This window comes from Amblyomma mixtum, chromosome 1 (genome assembly GCF_055824585.1).
Source record: "Amblyomma mixtum isolate Tamu chromosome 1, ASM5582458v1, whole genome shotgun sequence".
NCBI classification, from domain to species: Eukaryota; Metazoa; Arthropoda; class Arachnida; order Ixodida; family Ixodidae; genus Amblyomma; species Amblyomma mixtum.
In genome coordinates this window covers 64263675-64279358 of record NC_143012.1, presented here as the reverse complement: position 1 = coordinate 64279358, position 15684 = coordinate 64263675, and the positions used below count along the sequence as shown (strand labels likewise).

The window sequence follows — 15684 nt, the reverse complement described above, 5'->3', positions numbered from 1 at the left end:
TCGAGCTCTGCGGTTGGCCTCGCTCGCTGTTGGGTCCGAGTTTGCCAGCCCGCATCGCTTGTACCGTCTTCTTCCTCGGAAGAGCTCCTCAGTCTTGAAAGCGTAATCGCTTCGATGGAAGTGTAGGGACTTTGACCCACAAAAGTGCGCCTTTATACCCAACAGACGAAGCAGTGCGCAGTTCTCACCCTCTCATGCGTGTGGGTCTCATAAGAAAAAGCGGTGTTCATTCTACTGGAGAACTCTTCCGGCGTATTAGGGCTACAGCGCGAGAGACGTCGAGGAAATGGGAGCAGTCGGGACGAAAGGGGAGCCCTCGTCCCGTTAGCCCCCGTTATGTTGAAGAGGGCTCCTCCCATTTCGTCGCACCGGCCCACGCGAACTGTTTCTCAAGCGTTCTTGAGTAACGCAGTCAGCGTACCGTGTGTCGCAAAAGTTTACAGTCCACGGCCTCATTCGAATGAGTGGCGTAATGGGTTGTAAACTTTTGCAACGACGGTACATACTTCCCTACAGGGGTGTACAGATTCGGTCACGTACTCTGGCTTGACTGTTCTTAACTATTCCCGAAAGTAAAAGCGAGAGGCTGTTGTGAAGGGATTTAGATAGCCACTCCCCACAGTAATAGTTTTCCGGAAGGAAAATTTGAAGTTGCGACTGGCGGCCGCGGGAGGGGCGCGCTACTTGAAAAAGGTCGATCTGTGTCTTATCGCATGTCCACTCGTTGTAAAGGGTATGACCACGACATCGTCATCATCGTAAGAAAAGGGTAGTCACTTCAAAAAAGATGGTCTCTGCAAAACTTATCCAGTGTCTCTAGAAAAAGGTAGTCACTGGGAAAAAATGACGACTCAAGAAAAGCCCATTGTGTGGACGAAGTCCTTGACCACTTGTAAGGTCCACTGTTCCAGCATAAGCGCTGCGGGGTCGGGATAACTGCCTCCGCTCAGCGACCCTCCTCGCCTTGACAAAAGCAAAAAAAAAAAAGGGGGGGGGGTGCGGAGGGGGGGGGGGGGGGCATCCGTGGTTTAGGTCCCCACCACCGCCTCAACTTAACCGCAGCGCGTGCCTAGCTTGGACGTCGACGCCTTCATGGAATCGCGACTGTCCGGCGGGGGAAAGAAAGAAAGGAAAGTTTCTCGGCAGGCAGGATGTGCACGTGATGCAGGTGTATCCGTGACGTGTGCGGAATTTCCCCGGTTCGCAAGGAGAGCTGCTGCTCCGCCGCAGCAGCGGACGTCGACGACGGCGGGGTCCTCCTCGCGTTGCGGGACGCTGGTGTCTGGTGACATCCGCTCGTGTCCGTACCTGGCTGGGCGGTCACGTCGCTTCGCGCATTCCGTCCGCCCTCTCTCTCTTCCCTCCTCCTCCTCGAACCCTCCTCCCCGCTTACATCATGAGACCGTTCCGATTTCCGCCGCGCGCGAGAGCCCTTTGTTTCCCACGGGAGGCGGCGTTAACCGAGATGACTGCGTAGTAGTATAAGTGCGGTAGGGGGTGTGTGGGGGGGGGGGGGGGGGGGAGGAGATGTGGTATCTTAGCGCGAATATACGCCCCATCTCGCTCGCTTCGCGTTACAGGGCCCCGTACTGTCACATGCCGCTTTGTCTCTAGGGAGCAGTAGAATTTTTCTAAAGCGTAGCGTTACTGCGTACCGCTAGGAGGGTGTACTGCTACCGTAGCCAGCAAAGCACGCGCTGTTTGTGGGCGCCGGCAGCGGTGGCGAGCGAAGCGGGACTCGGTCCGCTTCTGACGCTGACTGGGGCGGAAAGCAGCGCGGCGAGGCCGATCGGTCAGGACCGATTTCCGCCGCCGGAAAAAAAAAAAAAATCGGGGGGGGGGGGGGGGGGGCACTTTGACGATCTAAAGTGCACGTGGCGAAAGCCTTTCCACCAAGGAGACGACGGCCGTAGGCACACACGAGGGGGATATGGGGCGACTTGGATTGGCATGACTAACTAGGTTAGATTAACTAGTCAAGATTGGTTAATGACTAGTCATGACTGGGTAATGACTTAGCCGTGGCTAATTGGTGACAAACTGGTCATGATTGGTTAATGACTAAGTAGTCATGACTAATTTGTTGATGATGATCACCCGCCGCGGTGGCCCAGTGGTTACGGCGCTCGGCTGCTGACCCGAAAGACGCGGGTTCGATCCCGGCCGCGGCGGCTAAATTTCGATGAAGGCGAAATTCTAGAGGCCCGTGTGCTGTGCGATGTCAGTGCACGTTAAAAAACCCCAGGTGGTCGAAATTTCCGGAGCCCTCCACTACGGTGTCTCTCATAGCCTCAGTTGCTTTGGGACGTTAAACCCCCATAAACCAAACTAATTTGTTGATGAATAAATAGTCATGAGCGGTTAATGACTAGTCATGACTGGTTAATGACAAACCAGGCATGAATAACTAGTCTTGAATGGTTAATGACTAGTTAGTCATGACTTCTGACTAGTAATGACTAGTTACAACTTTCGCTTGAGATGTAATGGACGGACGCTTGAAGGCTTTCGAAACGAAACGTTAAAGGCTTTCAGCTTAAAATTCCGGGACGACAAACATGGCGGCGCCCTTCGAAGCAGGACCGCTCGCTTCGGACTGGATTCGCCTTTGTTGCTGCCTTTTTCAGTGCGTTCGCTTGCCGTAAGTTGGGGCACCGGTTTGTTCATAGTAATGGTTCCGGTCCTGACAAGCAGATGGCGCCACTAGGCTGTGCTTATCGTTGCGTGTCTGTTTGCGTGCGCTTAACCAAAAGTTGGAATGTGCTTGCGTTTAACGTAGGTAAGCGCGCATCGGTTACGGTGCGTAGACAGCGTCGATTTTATGTGCTCTTTTTTTCTGACCACATCTGTGTGTACGCAGCGAGCGGTGACGTGGGGGCCGGGAGGTGTGTGGAAAAACTGGCAGAGTCGGGAGGTGGCCGCCCGCTCGTGGCTGCTGTCGTTGCTCGTGCGGCTGTGCTTCGGTGTTTCCCTTGTACGTAAGGCTGCTACTGTGTGACGGATTTGAAAAAAAAAAAAAAACGAACAAACACACACAGATCGAAGCAGATGAAATCATCGAAATCAAGGCGGTCGAGTTGAAAAAGACGTTCGTAGGAGTGTGTGCGTTGACAAAGATCGGTCTTCCGATCGAAACGTCGAGTCAAATGTTTCATTTAACGAAGCGTGTACTTCCCTGTGTGTATGTGTGTGTGTGTGTGCGCGCGTGTGTGTGAGAGAGAGAGAGAACATAACCTCGGCATGGGTCGTTCAAACATAAACCAAGCCAAAGGCACAGCGGTCAGTAGGCTATTTCTTTTCCAAGTTTCACCGCTGGGGAAGGTCCCAATTCTATGCAATCCAAAGGCAGTACAGTCCGCTGTCCGTTTGGCAGGTGTTTGCCGAGTGCAATTCTTGGCGTTGGTGTGCCTGGATGACTGGAAAGCTCTTGTCAGGGTTCGTGTGGGTCACCATGCGAAGGGACGGTAAAAGCTCCCGGTTAGTGGTGCTAGAATTTAACTTCCAGAAGCGACGCATGGGCCGGGTTCTCTAACGCGCGCTGGCATAGCACAGCACACGCGGACGGCTTTTATGCGAAGCATATTGCTAGAGCTACCACTCACGCCGTCGCCGTGGGACCCCCACGTGACACCGTGACGTCACACCACGTGACATCGGATGAGAGAGCCGGCCTCCACCTCGCGCCGTCGCCGTGGGACCCCTAGCCGTCACACCCGCGCATTCCCGCGCATTTCGAACGCGCGTTCACACTCGGTGTAGGTGAAACGCTCGCTCCACCGGGCAGGCAGACGCGGCTTCCGTGGCAATCCAGGCGCTCACCCAACGCGCGTCTCGGGGTTAGTCGGCGTTCCGCTGTAGCCATGCCGTTGTCTTCCCCCACGACGAAGGCTTCTCGTGGTTGTATTAAAATGACCAAGTATTCAACCAAGGAAAGCCATGTATTACCAAGCCTAGCCACTAATATGCTTCGCATTCCCCAGGCTTAGCCAAGCTGAGACTCAGCAATTTTTTGCATTTTGCCGTCATCGCAACACGGCCGAGATTGAACCCGGGTCCACCGGCTCAGTAGCTGAACGCTGTAACCACTGAGCCACGGCGGCGGGGAAAAAGAGAAACCTATGGTTTATCATGACTAAGCGCGGACTATCGTGCAGTAGCACTAGTTAAGGTGGGCATTTGAGTTCCTTACATGCTAAACGCCTTCGTCCGGAAGGCATTTATCATGAAGGCCTTCAGCCTAAAGACTTTTATTTTACCACGGAGGCCTTTACCCTCAAGGTATTTATGGTGAAGGCCTGCCACGTGTACACACAACCATCACGGAGTCCCTTATCGGTCTCGGCGTCACCAGCTTAGAAATGAATGGCGGCGTAGCCCGGCCTCAGAGATCCATGCTGAGAAGCTTGCCTTCTCGGCAGTTTCTTTTCGAAAACGGCCTCCAGGTGGCGGCGGTGCCTGTAATTTTACTTGTTTTCGCGGCATCCGGCTCGTAATGGCCCCGTTCGCGTTAGTGTGAGTGGCCTCTTCGTTATTAGTGGTGTCATTAGTAGGGCAGGATCCGCACCCACCGAAGGCAGCCACAGCTGTGTGCTGCGCGCAGAGCACCGGCGCTGCTCCAATTAGCGGGCCTCGCCCGCCGCGCGCCATTGTCGTGCGCTATCGTGCACCGGCCGGGGAGAGACAGACGGGCGCGTGTCATCCGCGGCCTTCACGAGCCGGGCGTCTGATCGAGGGCGACCCGTCTGTCACGCGTCGCCGACGCCTGCTGTGTAGGTGGGCTGGTCGCATCCGTAAACGCACCTAGCGATCTGCGGCTGCCTCCTGTCGGGATGCTGCTTGTTCGCTGTACCGGCCGGGCTCAGAGTGTCGAACCGGAACTGAACCCGAAACCGGAACCGAACCCGAATTTTCGCCCGGAACCGGAACCGAACCCGAATTTTCGCCCGGAACCGGAACCGAACCCGAATTTTCGCCCGGAACCGGAACCGAACCCGAATTTTCGCCCGGAACCGGAACCGAACCGAACCCATATTTTTTTCGCCATCTTGGAACTGAACCCGAACCGGAACGATTCAAAGGAACCGTTCCGAACCGGTTCGGGACCCGGTTCAGCCCCACTTTTTTTGCATCTCGGCATACGTCTTGTTTTCCGACAAAATGATATGATCTATCGCATAGACTTACCCACCCGTAGCTGTCTGCGCTGGGAAGTGCCAAAATGGTACCCTGTATATGCGACAGCAAACTTACAGGAGGTCTGGTGCCTGGGAAGAAGCCTAATTGTCGCTTCTCTAATGTACTGCCGCCAATTCTAAACACTTGTACGTCAGGTTTATGCGAAATCTTGAGTTATTACTCCTCCGTTTTACATATTGGCGTAAATCTTTAATCAAAGTGTTAGGACTGCTCTAACTTAGTAAAGTACTTAAGACATGAAACTTTTTCTTGCGTGGCTTTCTTCTTTCAAACGATGCGTTAGACGTTGGTGTGCATGGAGCACCGCGCGGTATTCACCAACACCTAATAAATAATTTATGCTTGAATTTCTTCTTGATCCTGTTTCGGTTTCACCAACATAACAATGGCTGTGACGTGTAGTAGAAATTAGGTCGCGTGAGGTGTTATAAACGGCAATATAACTGCTGATACGTCGTTCGTTGTAATTATAGGTCTTGAAGTCGGCTGATATATGTGCTACAGTGAGTCAAAACAACGTATCAGCGTTTGTATTAGTTTTCCCGTGCCTCACGTGACCTAATGTTGAACTCACGTCAAAGCCATCATTCGGTTGATGAAACCGACACAGCATGGGAAAAAAAAAATTATTTTCTAAATTATTTAGCGGCAGTAGGCGAATACCACACGGTGATCCATGTATTCTAATATCTATGGCGTCATTTGAAAGGAGACTTCCAGGTAAAGTATGCGAAGTCCTTTTGGCCTAGCATTTGAAACGGTGACGTAATCACCAATTAAAATTGCGACGGCCTTCAAACTTCTCCGCAGCGCACAACGCTAAGTGGAGGGACGCATGATGACGTCATCGAACGTATCCGTACATTTTCAACGCGTAAGCGCCTGCTTTGAAGGAAAAAAAAAACAACAGAACCGAGTCAAAGCCCGCCGAACGTTGTTTGGAAGCGTCCAACGAGGCGCGGCAGGGCGTGGTTGACGGCAGCAGTAATTTCAAATCATACCTTCCATGACATCACACTGAACTTTCCCGCACTCCTTAGTTGTTTTGAGGAGAAGTGCAAAATTTAATCGTCGATTACGTCACTATTTCAAATGGTAATGCAAAAAACTTAGTATCCTTTACCTACAGCCTGTATAGACTTGAATCCTTCAGTATCGCGAAATCTCGAAAGGTGGCGCAGTTGCCCTTTAACTTGCACTGACATCGCGCAGCATACGGTGTCCGCGTTTCGCCTCCATCGAAACGTGGTCGCCGGGGACGAGCTCGAACCAGGGTACATCGAATAAGTAACCGAGCGCCCTAACCACTGAGCAACCGCAGTGGGTAGTGCAAAATTTACTTTTGTAGGCGCTCATTGTCTTAGACAGCAAGTTCTAAATAAAACCCCTCACGATGCGCCTGTAGGGCAATAAAGAAAAAAAATGGCTCAATGGCTGTGGAGCTCGGCTGCTGATTCCAAAAATACAAAAACCAGCGTGCTCTGTCGCGCGTCGAAAATTCCCAGCTGGTCTCCGTTAATCTGAAGCCCTCCACTACACCGTCTGTCATATAGCCCCAATGTCTACTCGACACGTTAAACTTGAGATATTACTACTAGTATTACTAATAGAAGAATGTATAAATTGGTGCAGCTTTTTTTTTTTTTTAGAATCCGCATATTCTCGTTTGCGCGCGACGGAAATAGGCAACGAAAGGCGGGTTTTTGGCAACGCTGGAGATGTACTAAAAAGGAAAAATTTAAATGCCGATTACACAAAAGGACAATGCGGAAATACATGTGCTCGCTGGCATGCGATAGTGATTACGCCCAAAAAGATGCTACTCCGATGCAATGTAACTACTATGAAGTGATTTCGTTATGCCGATTCACTGAAATTGTTCTGCTTCTAAGAAAAAATTTCTGCCAGTCGCCAGCGCGCGGCTCCATCCGCTGTTCTCGCACAGCTCGATCTTGAATTCTCTGTCTGGCGACTTATATCTACTTTTCGCAGTCATATTTCCCGTTCTTAGTGTCTGACGCGACAGGCTTATGATTGTTAGTGTTTTTTTTTTTTTTCTTAGAACGCTTGGGCGATTGAATACGTTGAGCCTTCACAACAATCTGCCTCGGCTATATCGCGTACAGGTGGGTATTGGGGGGTGGTGAGATGGGTGAAAGTTTTTGAAGGTGCATTTTTAGCAGTGAATGCCCTGATGTGTCGTCCACCGGAGTGTGCATCAAGGATGGAGGCTGCACGCACGCAGCGCGGTTATTTTTGGGAAAGCAGGCTATACTGCTAACGTAGTAAAAAGAACAACTAAAAGAGTATGCATAGTCTTACCTCTGACTCCGAGTGGGATTCGTACTAATGGCGGCGCAACAGAAAACTCTGTTTACATATGCTTTAGGCTATTCGGCTATCTTGTAGGCTTCTTTTTATGGCTTTTTATGGTTGTTGCATGGAATATTTGGAACCTCTCTGACACTCCTCATGCCTTAATCTACAGCGTCAAATTCAGCGATCTCGTCATAAGGCCTCACGTCACCCTGCATCCCTGCATCCGCCCGCACGTGAAAATTCCAGACGGTGCACACGCCATGAAAGGGGAACCAGTCAGGAGCTTGAACTTACGCAGCGTATTCCCCCTGCGTTAAAGTGCACTGTTGTCTGAGCAGTGACCTCGTGGAACGCGGCTGTTCTGCGTCCTATGAACACGAAGAGTTCGCACGGAATTCAAGAGTTTTTCATCGCAGACATAAATGTTATAATGAAATGTATGATGTCAATGGGTTTTTAAGAGACTGCTTAAGTATGTTCTAAAAGAATACAGCATCATGACAAAAATATCATTTTATTGCTGAACTTGTTTCTCGTTGCTTGTTCAGGTTGAAATGCACTGACTACGGCACAAATGCCCCTTTGGCGCGAAGGTAGTACGTCCAAACATGTAAGGTCCATGTCTGAAGGGTGAAAAAGGTTTTTGTGGCCGATTAAAACTAAGTCGAGGCCACTTATAGCGAACCTGACGGTCCCGCAGGTTCCATTCGTTATATCTGATGTTCGTAGCAAGTGGATCCTTCTTACAACAGCCAGCCAAAAATAGTAAGACCGCTAAAAGTGGCAATTATTTCTTACAAAGCTGCGTTATGCCTGCCTACTTGTGCAAAGCAGAGCCTGCCGCTGCTCTTTCCAGGCTATCTAGGGCGGTCATTTAATCCTCGTCGAGACCTTGCTGCCAACTATCAAATTTAGGGACGGGGTATAAGTAATCATGGATGAAGTGTGCCTGGCAACTGGTGGCAGGTCGGCCACGTAAATGAGATTCCTGGCAGTAGGAAGAGCTCGCACTTGGTGTTCAACGTCTCCGTCAGAGCAGGCGCTTCTGCGATTTTGTGGTCCGCAGGAACGTAGTTATCCGAGGAATCATCCGGTCGGCTATGGATCAACGAAGCGTTGCCAGAAATCTGCAATCATCTGGTCACGCGTGTTTTCGAGCTTCTTCTGTCGTTACTGGGCTGATGCAGCGACGAAGTAGTGCAGCGCTTGTGGCACAGAATGCATCCGTTGCCCTGTCAGCTATATGACAATGCCTGCACATTGCAGCGGCGCCAAAGATTGAGACGACTGGGCAGGCTACGCATACCACGTGACTGGGATGGCGCGCAAGGATTTCAAAAATTATCTAATCGCTGTTTTTAGTTGATCCGCGAGATTAGTCAGTAGCTTCGCTTTTGACGATGCCCCTGTCTCACGCGCACCGCGCTTCTACAACTCAGGATGTTTTGCCGAGCCGGCGAACGCGTAGGCAATGATTGCCCTCGTTGGCCATCGACGCGGGTTTGGCCGACGGTTGCTTACTGTTTCAATAGAGAATTATAGCATATCGTTACCATGTTTACATTAGCATTTACAGTGTTACCGGACGCCGGACTTTCCGGTCAGCGCTGCGCACAGCAGTGCCTCCTTTTAATTCAATTTCTGGGTTGACATGTTCTTTCCGGGGCGGTGTAATGAAGATTGAGAGGCGCTATTTCATCTGCGTGCTTAGCGGAAGGACGACCTCTACAACCTCGGGGTAGTTCACCACGCCACCTCGTTCGCTATAACCGAGTGGTGTGGCCAGAGTTGTTCGCTGTATCTGCGACGAATTTCCGTTGCCCTTATGCATATTTTCACGGTAGCACCACACCCGCTCGAAATAAGTGAGCGTTCCTTATATCTGTGGCCATTAAACTGGGCTCCACTGTACATCCGCTGACTTCGCTTTAATACACTAGTATCAAGAAAGTTAAGGTAAGGCTGTAGATGTATGGGTAGAGGAAGTAATGACCGATCGCAACATTTGTCATCTGCCTTGTGGAGAGGCCGCACAGGTAAGTAAAAGCCAAGAGTGAGAAAACAGAATGAATCAGCACTCCCTAGCATGTCCAGAAAAGACAGGCAAGCACTTACTAACCAAATAAGCATAGCTGCCAGAAAGGGGTTGTTTGTAGCTTTGGAAATAAATGCCTGAAACAAGTTGGTGGACAAATGGTGCACGCCAGATTAACCCCTTTGTATCACTCTATCAAGGGCGCAAAAAATTCTGTGGACGCAAAGGTTGCCTTTGATAGCGCCCAGGAAGAGTCCCAAACATTCTATCACGAACAAATTTCTTACTTTACTAAAGTGAGAAGCCACGATTAGCTGAGTTTTTGAAGATACTGAGCTATAGGGGCTCAGCATATATAACGTGAGTCACAAAGGCGATGCGTATAGGTGATTTAAATAAAATATGTATGGTAAGTTATTTATGTTAGGGAGAGCCAGTGCTCCCACGAGGCTCTCGTTGGGTGGGGGATGGGCGATGGAGGGACAATAAATAAAATGGGTAAAGTGAGAACATCTCGCATGAAACAATTTTTTCGTGCTCAAGTAACGCAGTAAACACGACTAAAGGAAGAAAGGAGATGACACGAGCGTTGACTAACAACTGGTTATTTTATTCTGGAAAAAGTATATAAAGGCGCAGGGCGCAGGAAACAACCCCCCCCCCTCCCCCCAAAAAAAAATCAGAACAAAGGTCAAAACTTAAAAACCATACTGCGCATGCACATCGTAGTCGAGTCGTGACGTCTTTTTCAACGCAATTCGAAGAGTATCTTCGATAGTAGACGGCACTCCCCTATCTCCTGGACCTCACACAATGCCAAGAAAGCCTGACTCCTTAACTACCAAACTGGTAGATGGTGTAGCAACACGCTCATCTGCTTCCCCACTTCGAAAGACAAGTCTCCTGTTTAATCACTCTGATCGAATTTTTAGGGAAATGGTGGAGGCCTTTATGATCAGGAAGGATGCAGATGATTCCCTTGCCACATAGTGCTAAAAAGACATAGACACACAAAGAGACACAGGACGGGCGCTAGCGCCCGTCCTGTGTCTCTTTTGTGTCCGTGTCTTTTTAGCGCTATGTGGCATGTGAACCGTCACCAACTCGCCCAAGCTTCTACTCTGACTATACTGATACAGATGATCGTGTTGCTTCACCATACATCAATTTCGTAGATAAGGAGCCAGGCTTTCGTGGCAACTGTATAGGGTCAAGGAGATAGGGGAGTGCCGTCTCCTATGGAATATAGTCTTCGAATTTCATTGAAAAAGATGTCATGACTCGACTACGACGTGCATGCGCAGTATGTTTTTTACTTTTAATTTTTGCTCTTCTGTTTTCTGGATTGTTCACTGTGCCCTGCACCTTCATATACTTTTCCGACAATGTAATAACCAGTTGTTAGTCGGCGTCTGTGTCGCCTCCAGACTTCCGTTTGTTCTGTTTCCTGCGCTGCTTAAGCAACCGTTACCAACGAGCCCACTTTTATGTTCTCGTAAACAAATCTTTTCATTTTTTATTTTGTATAGCGATGTGCAAGAAAAAAGAAAACGCATATTACTGAAACCCATCTGCGTTCTAAATTTTTTTGTTCTGAACCCGTTTGAACCGGTTCGAGACGGTCCGAACCGGTTCGAACCGGAACGGAATGGCCCTCTGAACCCGGAACTGAACCCGAAAGGCGTGAACCCGAACCGAACCCGAAAAAATACCGGTTCGACACCCTGGCCGGGCTCCCCCGATGCACAAGGTCCCCGCTGCCTGGGCCCACAATAGCCGCGTTTACACGAATGCGACCACAGCGCATCGCATTTCCTAGCGTATCCCGTGGAGCCGATGCGCGACTGTTTGCACGTGCAGCATCAGGTCCTGTGGGACACAGAGGGGTCCAGTGACCCCCATCTTGAGCCAAGTCTGCTTTGTTATCCGGCGTGGGGGGTGTTGTATAAACACAAGAAGGAGGTGGGACACCTCCAAACCTGTTTCCATTCGCCGCTGAAGTCGACTTGCCATTCTAGATCTGCCCCCATCTGGCGCATTGATGCGGTGCGCTTTCCTAGCGCATTATCACCGTTTGCATGAATACGATGCGCCAAAAAGTTGATGCGATGCTGTCGCATTCATGTAAACGGGGCTTATGGCCCTTGCGTTGGTCAGGTTGGACGGGATGAGAAGCGCGTCGTTGTCTTCTTGACGGCGTGCGGGACGCCTGGCGGGTTGTGTTCCGTCCCCGAGGGCGGCCCCGCGAATGGCCTGGTTTAGATGCGCGAGCGACTTTCTCCGTTCTGAACTACGTCGTTGTTGTATTGTGACGGGGAAGCTTCTGTTTGCCCGTTCACGTGCTCGCTCGATGCTCCCCGTGGATGCAGCCCCGTAGGAGACACGTGGAACAGGTGGGTAGACATGCGGAAGGGTTGGACCAATTGTGGGGCATTATTTACATAGGTCTCATAGAGGACGCAATTAACTTGATGGTTTATCTGGGTTTAACGCCCCAAAGTGACTCAGGCTATGAGGGACGCCGTAGGGAAGGGCTACGGATAATTTCGACCACCTGGGGTTCTTTAACGTGCACTGACATCGCACAGCGCACGGGCCTCTAGAATTTCGCCTCCATCGAAATTCCACCGCCGCGGCCGGGATCGAACCCGCGTCCTTCGGGTCAGCAGCCGAGCACCATAACCACTGAGCCACCGCGGCGGGGCGCGATTATCTTGAGTAGTCTTCTAGTGGTGCTACTTTCGGGGAACACTTTCGTCAAGCAATTTGAGGAGTAAAATTTGACAAGAGGACAATTTTACGGGGTTTCATGCAGTTTTAAGAACCGAAATGGTCCCAATTTTATCTTAATTTGCGGAGTTTTCAAACTGCTGCGAGGAAAAAAGGCCTAAATTAAGGGGTTTCGTGTATAATTTAAGAGAATTTTCGGTTACAGCGTGCAACATCGCTCTACTCGGCCGCCGTTGTCACTTTCTCGTTCCAGGCTTGGGAGCTTTGTTGACTTTGCCATAAGTAAAAGGGGCACGCTATTGCGTTCGAAGTGCAATCAGGCTTTCTCCATTGGCAATGAAGAAGCGTTGTTTGTCTACAAGGAAAGCCCACCAACCTGCTCTACCAGCATGCGCGCACCACTGCTGGGAATTTCAATTAGGTGACGCGTGAAAAATATTCGAAGACAGTTGCGTGCTCCGCTTACTTTTTTCCACGCCTGTAAATACCTCGTGACGGCTTGGGGTGTCGTTTGTGTCTCTTCCGGACGCAAGTCGGAAGTGCTTCGCTTGCCTAACTTATGTCGTCGCGGCTGTCGTCGGGCCGTGTTTGTCCAGCGCGGTGGTGGGCCGCGTCCCATTTCGTACCCGCGTGTCCGATCTCCGTCGAAGGGGGGGGGGGGGGGACTTCCGGGACAATCGCTGCCCGCTTTTTCGTTTCGACGCGTCTTCCGTTGGCGGCGAAGTCTTCTTCCTCCTTTTTACTTCCTCATTCGCGATGCGCGCCGGTGGTCACACGTACTACGGCGGCGTGGTATAAGTAGCCCGAGACCCGCATGTCGAAAACCCGCGCAGGTTGGGTCTGGCCGGATTCTTTTCGTTTTTTTTTGTTTTATTACGGTGCGGCCGTTAATGGAGATGTGTGTAAGGTAACCCGCGTCGCGCACCGGCGCCCACGTCAATGGAATTGAGGGGGGGGGGGGGGGGGCTGCGCGAGAGTACACGGGCCGACCGACCGTTCTGGCCAGTTGGGTAAACGTGAGGTGTGTGCCCGAGCTGGTGTGTGGCGCAGTGGCGGCACCCCCCTTGTCTTTTTTTAATCTTTCTTTATCTCTTTTTATCTTCTTCTCTCGTGCCCGCGCGCTGCGTTTCGCGTGGGAGAAAGAACGCTTTCCGTAGGCTAGGCGTGCCGCATGCCAATGCAGCCAGGCGGAGTGCCCCTACGCCGGGTGTTCGTCACGGCATCGCGATGAGCCGCATGTCTCCTTTCTTTCTCTTTTTTTTTTCGCGTTGGGCTCTTGGTTCCTGTTATAGTTCTCCCATTATTCCTCCCCCCCCCCCCTCCCCCGCTTTGTTTTCTCCGCGTCGCATCGAGGGTCCATTGGAGCGTGCCTCCCGACGCGTGCGCTGTGTCCCCAATTGATGCGCGCCCCGTGCATCGCAGTGTCCCGCGTTCCCGTTCTTTCCCCGAATGGGATCGCCCCTATATCTGTCCCTATACGTCGGCGCCTGTATCTGTACTCGACGGACGGGCCGTTTTGCTTCTCCTTCCCTCGATTATCCTTATCTCTCCCCGCCGCGGTGGCTCAGTGGTTACGGCGCTCGGCTGCTGGCCCGAAAGACGCGGGTTCGATCCCGGCCACGGCGGTCGAATTTCTATGGAGGCGAAATTCTAGAGGCCCGTGTACTGTGCGATGTCAGTGCACGTTAAAGAACCCCAGGTGGTCGAAATTTCCGGAGCCCTCCACTACGGCGTCCCTCATGGGCTGAGTCGCTTTCGGACGTTAAACCCCAATGAACCAACTATCCTTATCTCCGTCGGGCGGTCCTCTCTTGCTGTCCTTTATCGCTAGGACCCGTGGTTTAGTGTGTCGCGTGCCGCTCTGCGCGGCCTCTGCCGGTTGGCGCTTGTTTGCTCGCTGGCAACAACAACGCGGTGTCTTGTGTTGGTCGCCGCGGCGTGTCGAGGGCTCCGCAATCCAACCTCGCGCCCGCCCCTTCGGCGTGCCGGGGTGGTGCGACCGTCGTAGGTTCACAACGGGGTGCCTTTCTTTCTCTCTGGGCCCACGCGCCGGTTGAGAGAAGGCGCCGCATCGGAGTCTTCCAGTCTCGTCGTAGTCTGGCGCGCGTGTCCCCGACTCCGCAAGGGCGAGCAGGCCGCCGCGGGTGGTTGCGCTGCGCGAAGTTATGCGGGCGTGTAGGAGGCGTGTGTGTGTAAAGCGCGCGGGGGAGGGAGGCAGCGGGCTTCGCACTCGGACGGGAGGCGTTCGGCCTGGACTGGACACCGCAGTCTCTGAAATCGGGGTCGACGACTTCAACGTTACGTTAGCAGCGCAGTGCTGATCAGCGCGGTAGTATACAGGCGTCTACACTGTCTTTCAAAAGGGTTGAGAATTGGGCGAGTTGCTACGAATTCATACTGCTGTGCACCACTTGTGGCACTTGTGTCGTCACTCCGTCAACGTCCTTGTGGTGCCGCACCAGATAGAGTACTCTTTTCTTGTCTGCGTTCGAGATGGGTTCTCGCTAAAGGGATTTGCGAAGTGCGTAGCTGCGCTTGCTATAGCGTTCTGTTCGCTGCCGGAGGCATTCTTCTGGGCGACGATGTGCCGAGGCTGCCGCATGCTTTGCGGCGTTGCGGAAACTGAGCGGCGGCGATATCACCGGTCGCAAAAAAAAAAAAAAGGCGCGTCTCGCGGTGAACCCTAGAGGGTGTTGGGTGAACTGGGCCGACGATCAGCTGGCGGGGATGCAGAACGGAATGGCAGCTCACCGAGCGCGCACTCTGTGAGAGCGACGTCTCGAACCTGACGTTCAACACCAGATGTCGCTGATGTTAGCAAGCTGCTATAACGGTGTCTGACTGGTGGAAGGAGGAGTAAACGAGATTTTTTTTTTTTTGTCGATATATACGACCCTCCCAGGTGCAGGGGCGTGTATAGACACCATATATGGGTCCCATATACACATATACATAAGTGCCTCATAAGTGCCGGTCACCAACTCTGCTCCTGCCACCACCAGCCAGTTCTTGGTCAGGAGAAGTGGGGTCAGTTAGCCGCTCCTTCCAGGAGGTTTGAGAAGTAGGAATGGGAAGAACACAAGTCTTCGACCCTATTCAACCGAGCCCTATCGGGAAGAGGGATGGACGGTCCCCACAGTGCGGACACTCAGAGGGAACGCATCTGTCTTGGTGACGCAGTGGGGAGGATGATGATGCTCTTGCACAGTCATTACGAAATGCGCTGTAAGTGTACACAGATTGACACAGCGTTGAACAGGCCGCTGTAACAGGCCTGTTTGTCCATCCCCGTGCGCTCGTATCCATTGACTGTGCGCTCGCTCGCGTGGCTGCCGCCTGTCGGCCGTTATCCCGACTCGGCCGAACAGAGCTGCGTCGTTATGTCACTGCTGTTTTTTTCGTTG

The 15684-nt window shown here is 51.9% G+C and overlaps 1 protein-coding gene across 8 annotated transcripts in view; it reads left to right on the top strand.

Annotated features, from left to right (window-relative positions):
* Positions 1-15684, top strand: part of heph (polypyrimidine tract-binding protein 1 heph) — a 168678-nt gene that overhangs the window by 40004 nt on the left and 112990 nt on the right. For 3 of the 8 annotated variants that reach the window (XM_089551132.1, XM_089551139.1, XM_089551145.1), the window contains exon 2: positions 2861-2974. The exons of the other annotated variants lie outside the window; for them this stretch is intronic. In XM_089551132.1, coding sequence (XP_089407258.1) covers positions 2861-2974 — 114 coding nt within the window. The remainder of the gene's footprint in view (positions 1-2860; positions 2975-15684) is intronic. 8 annotated transcript variants of the gene reach the window in all.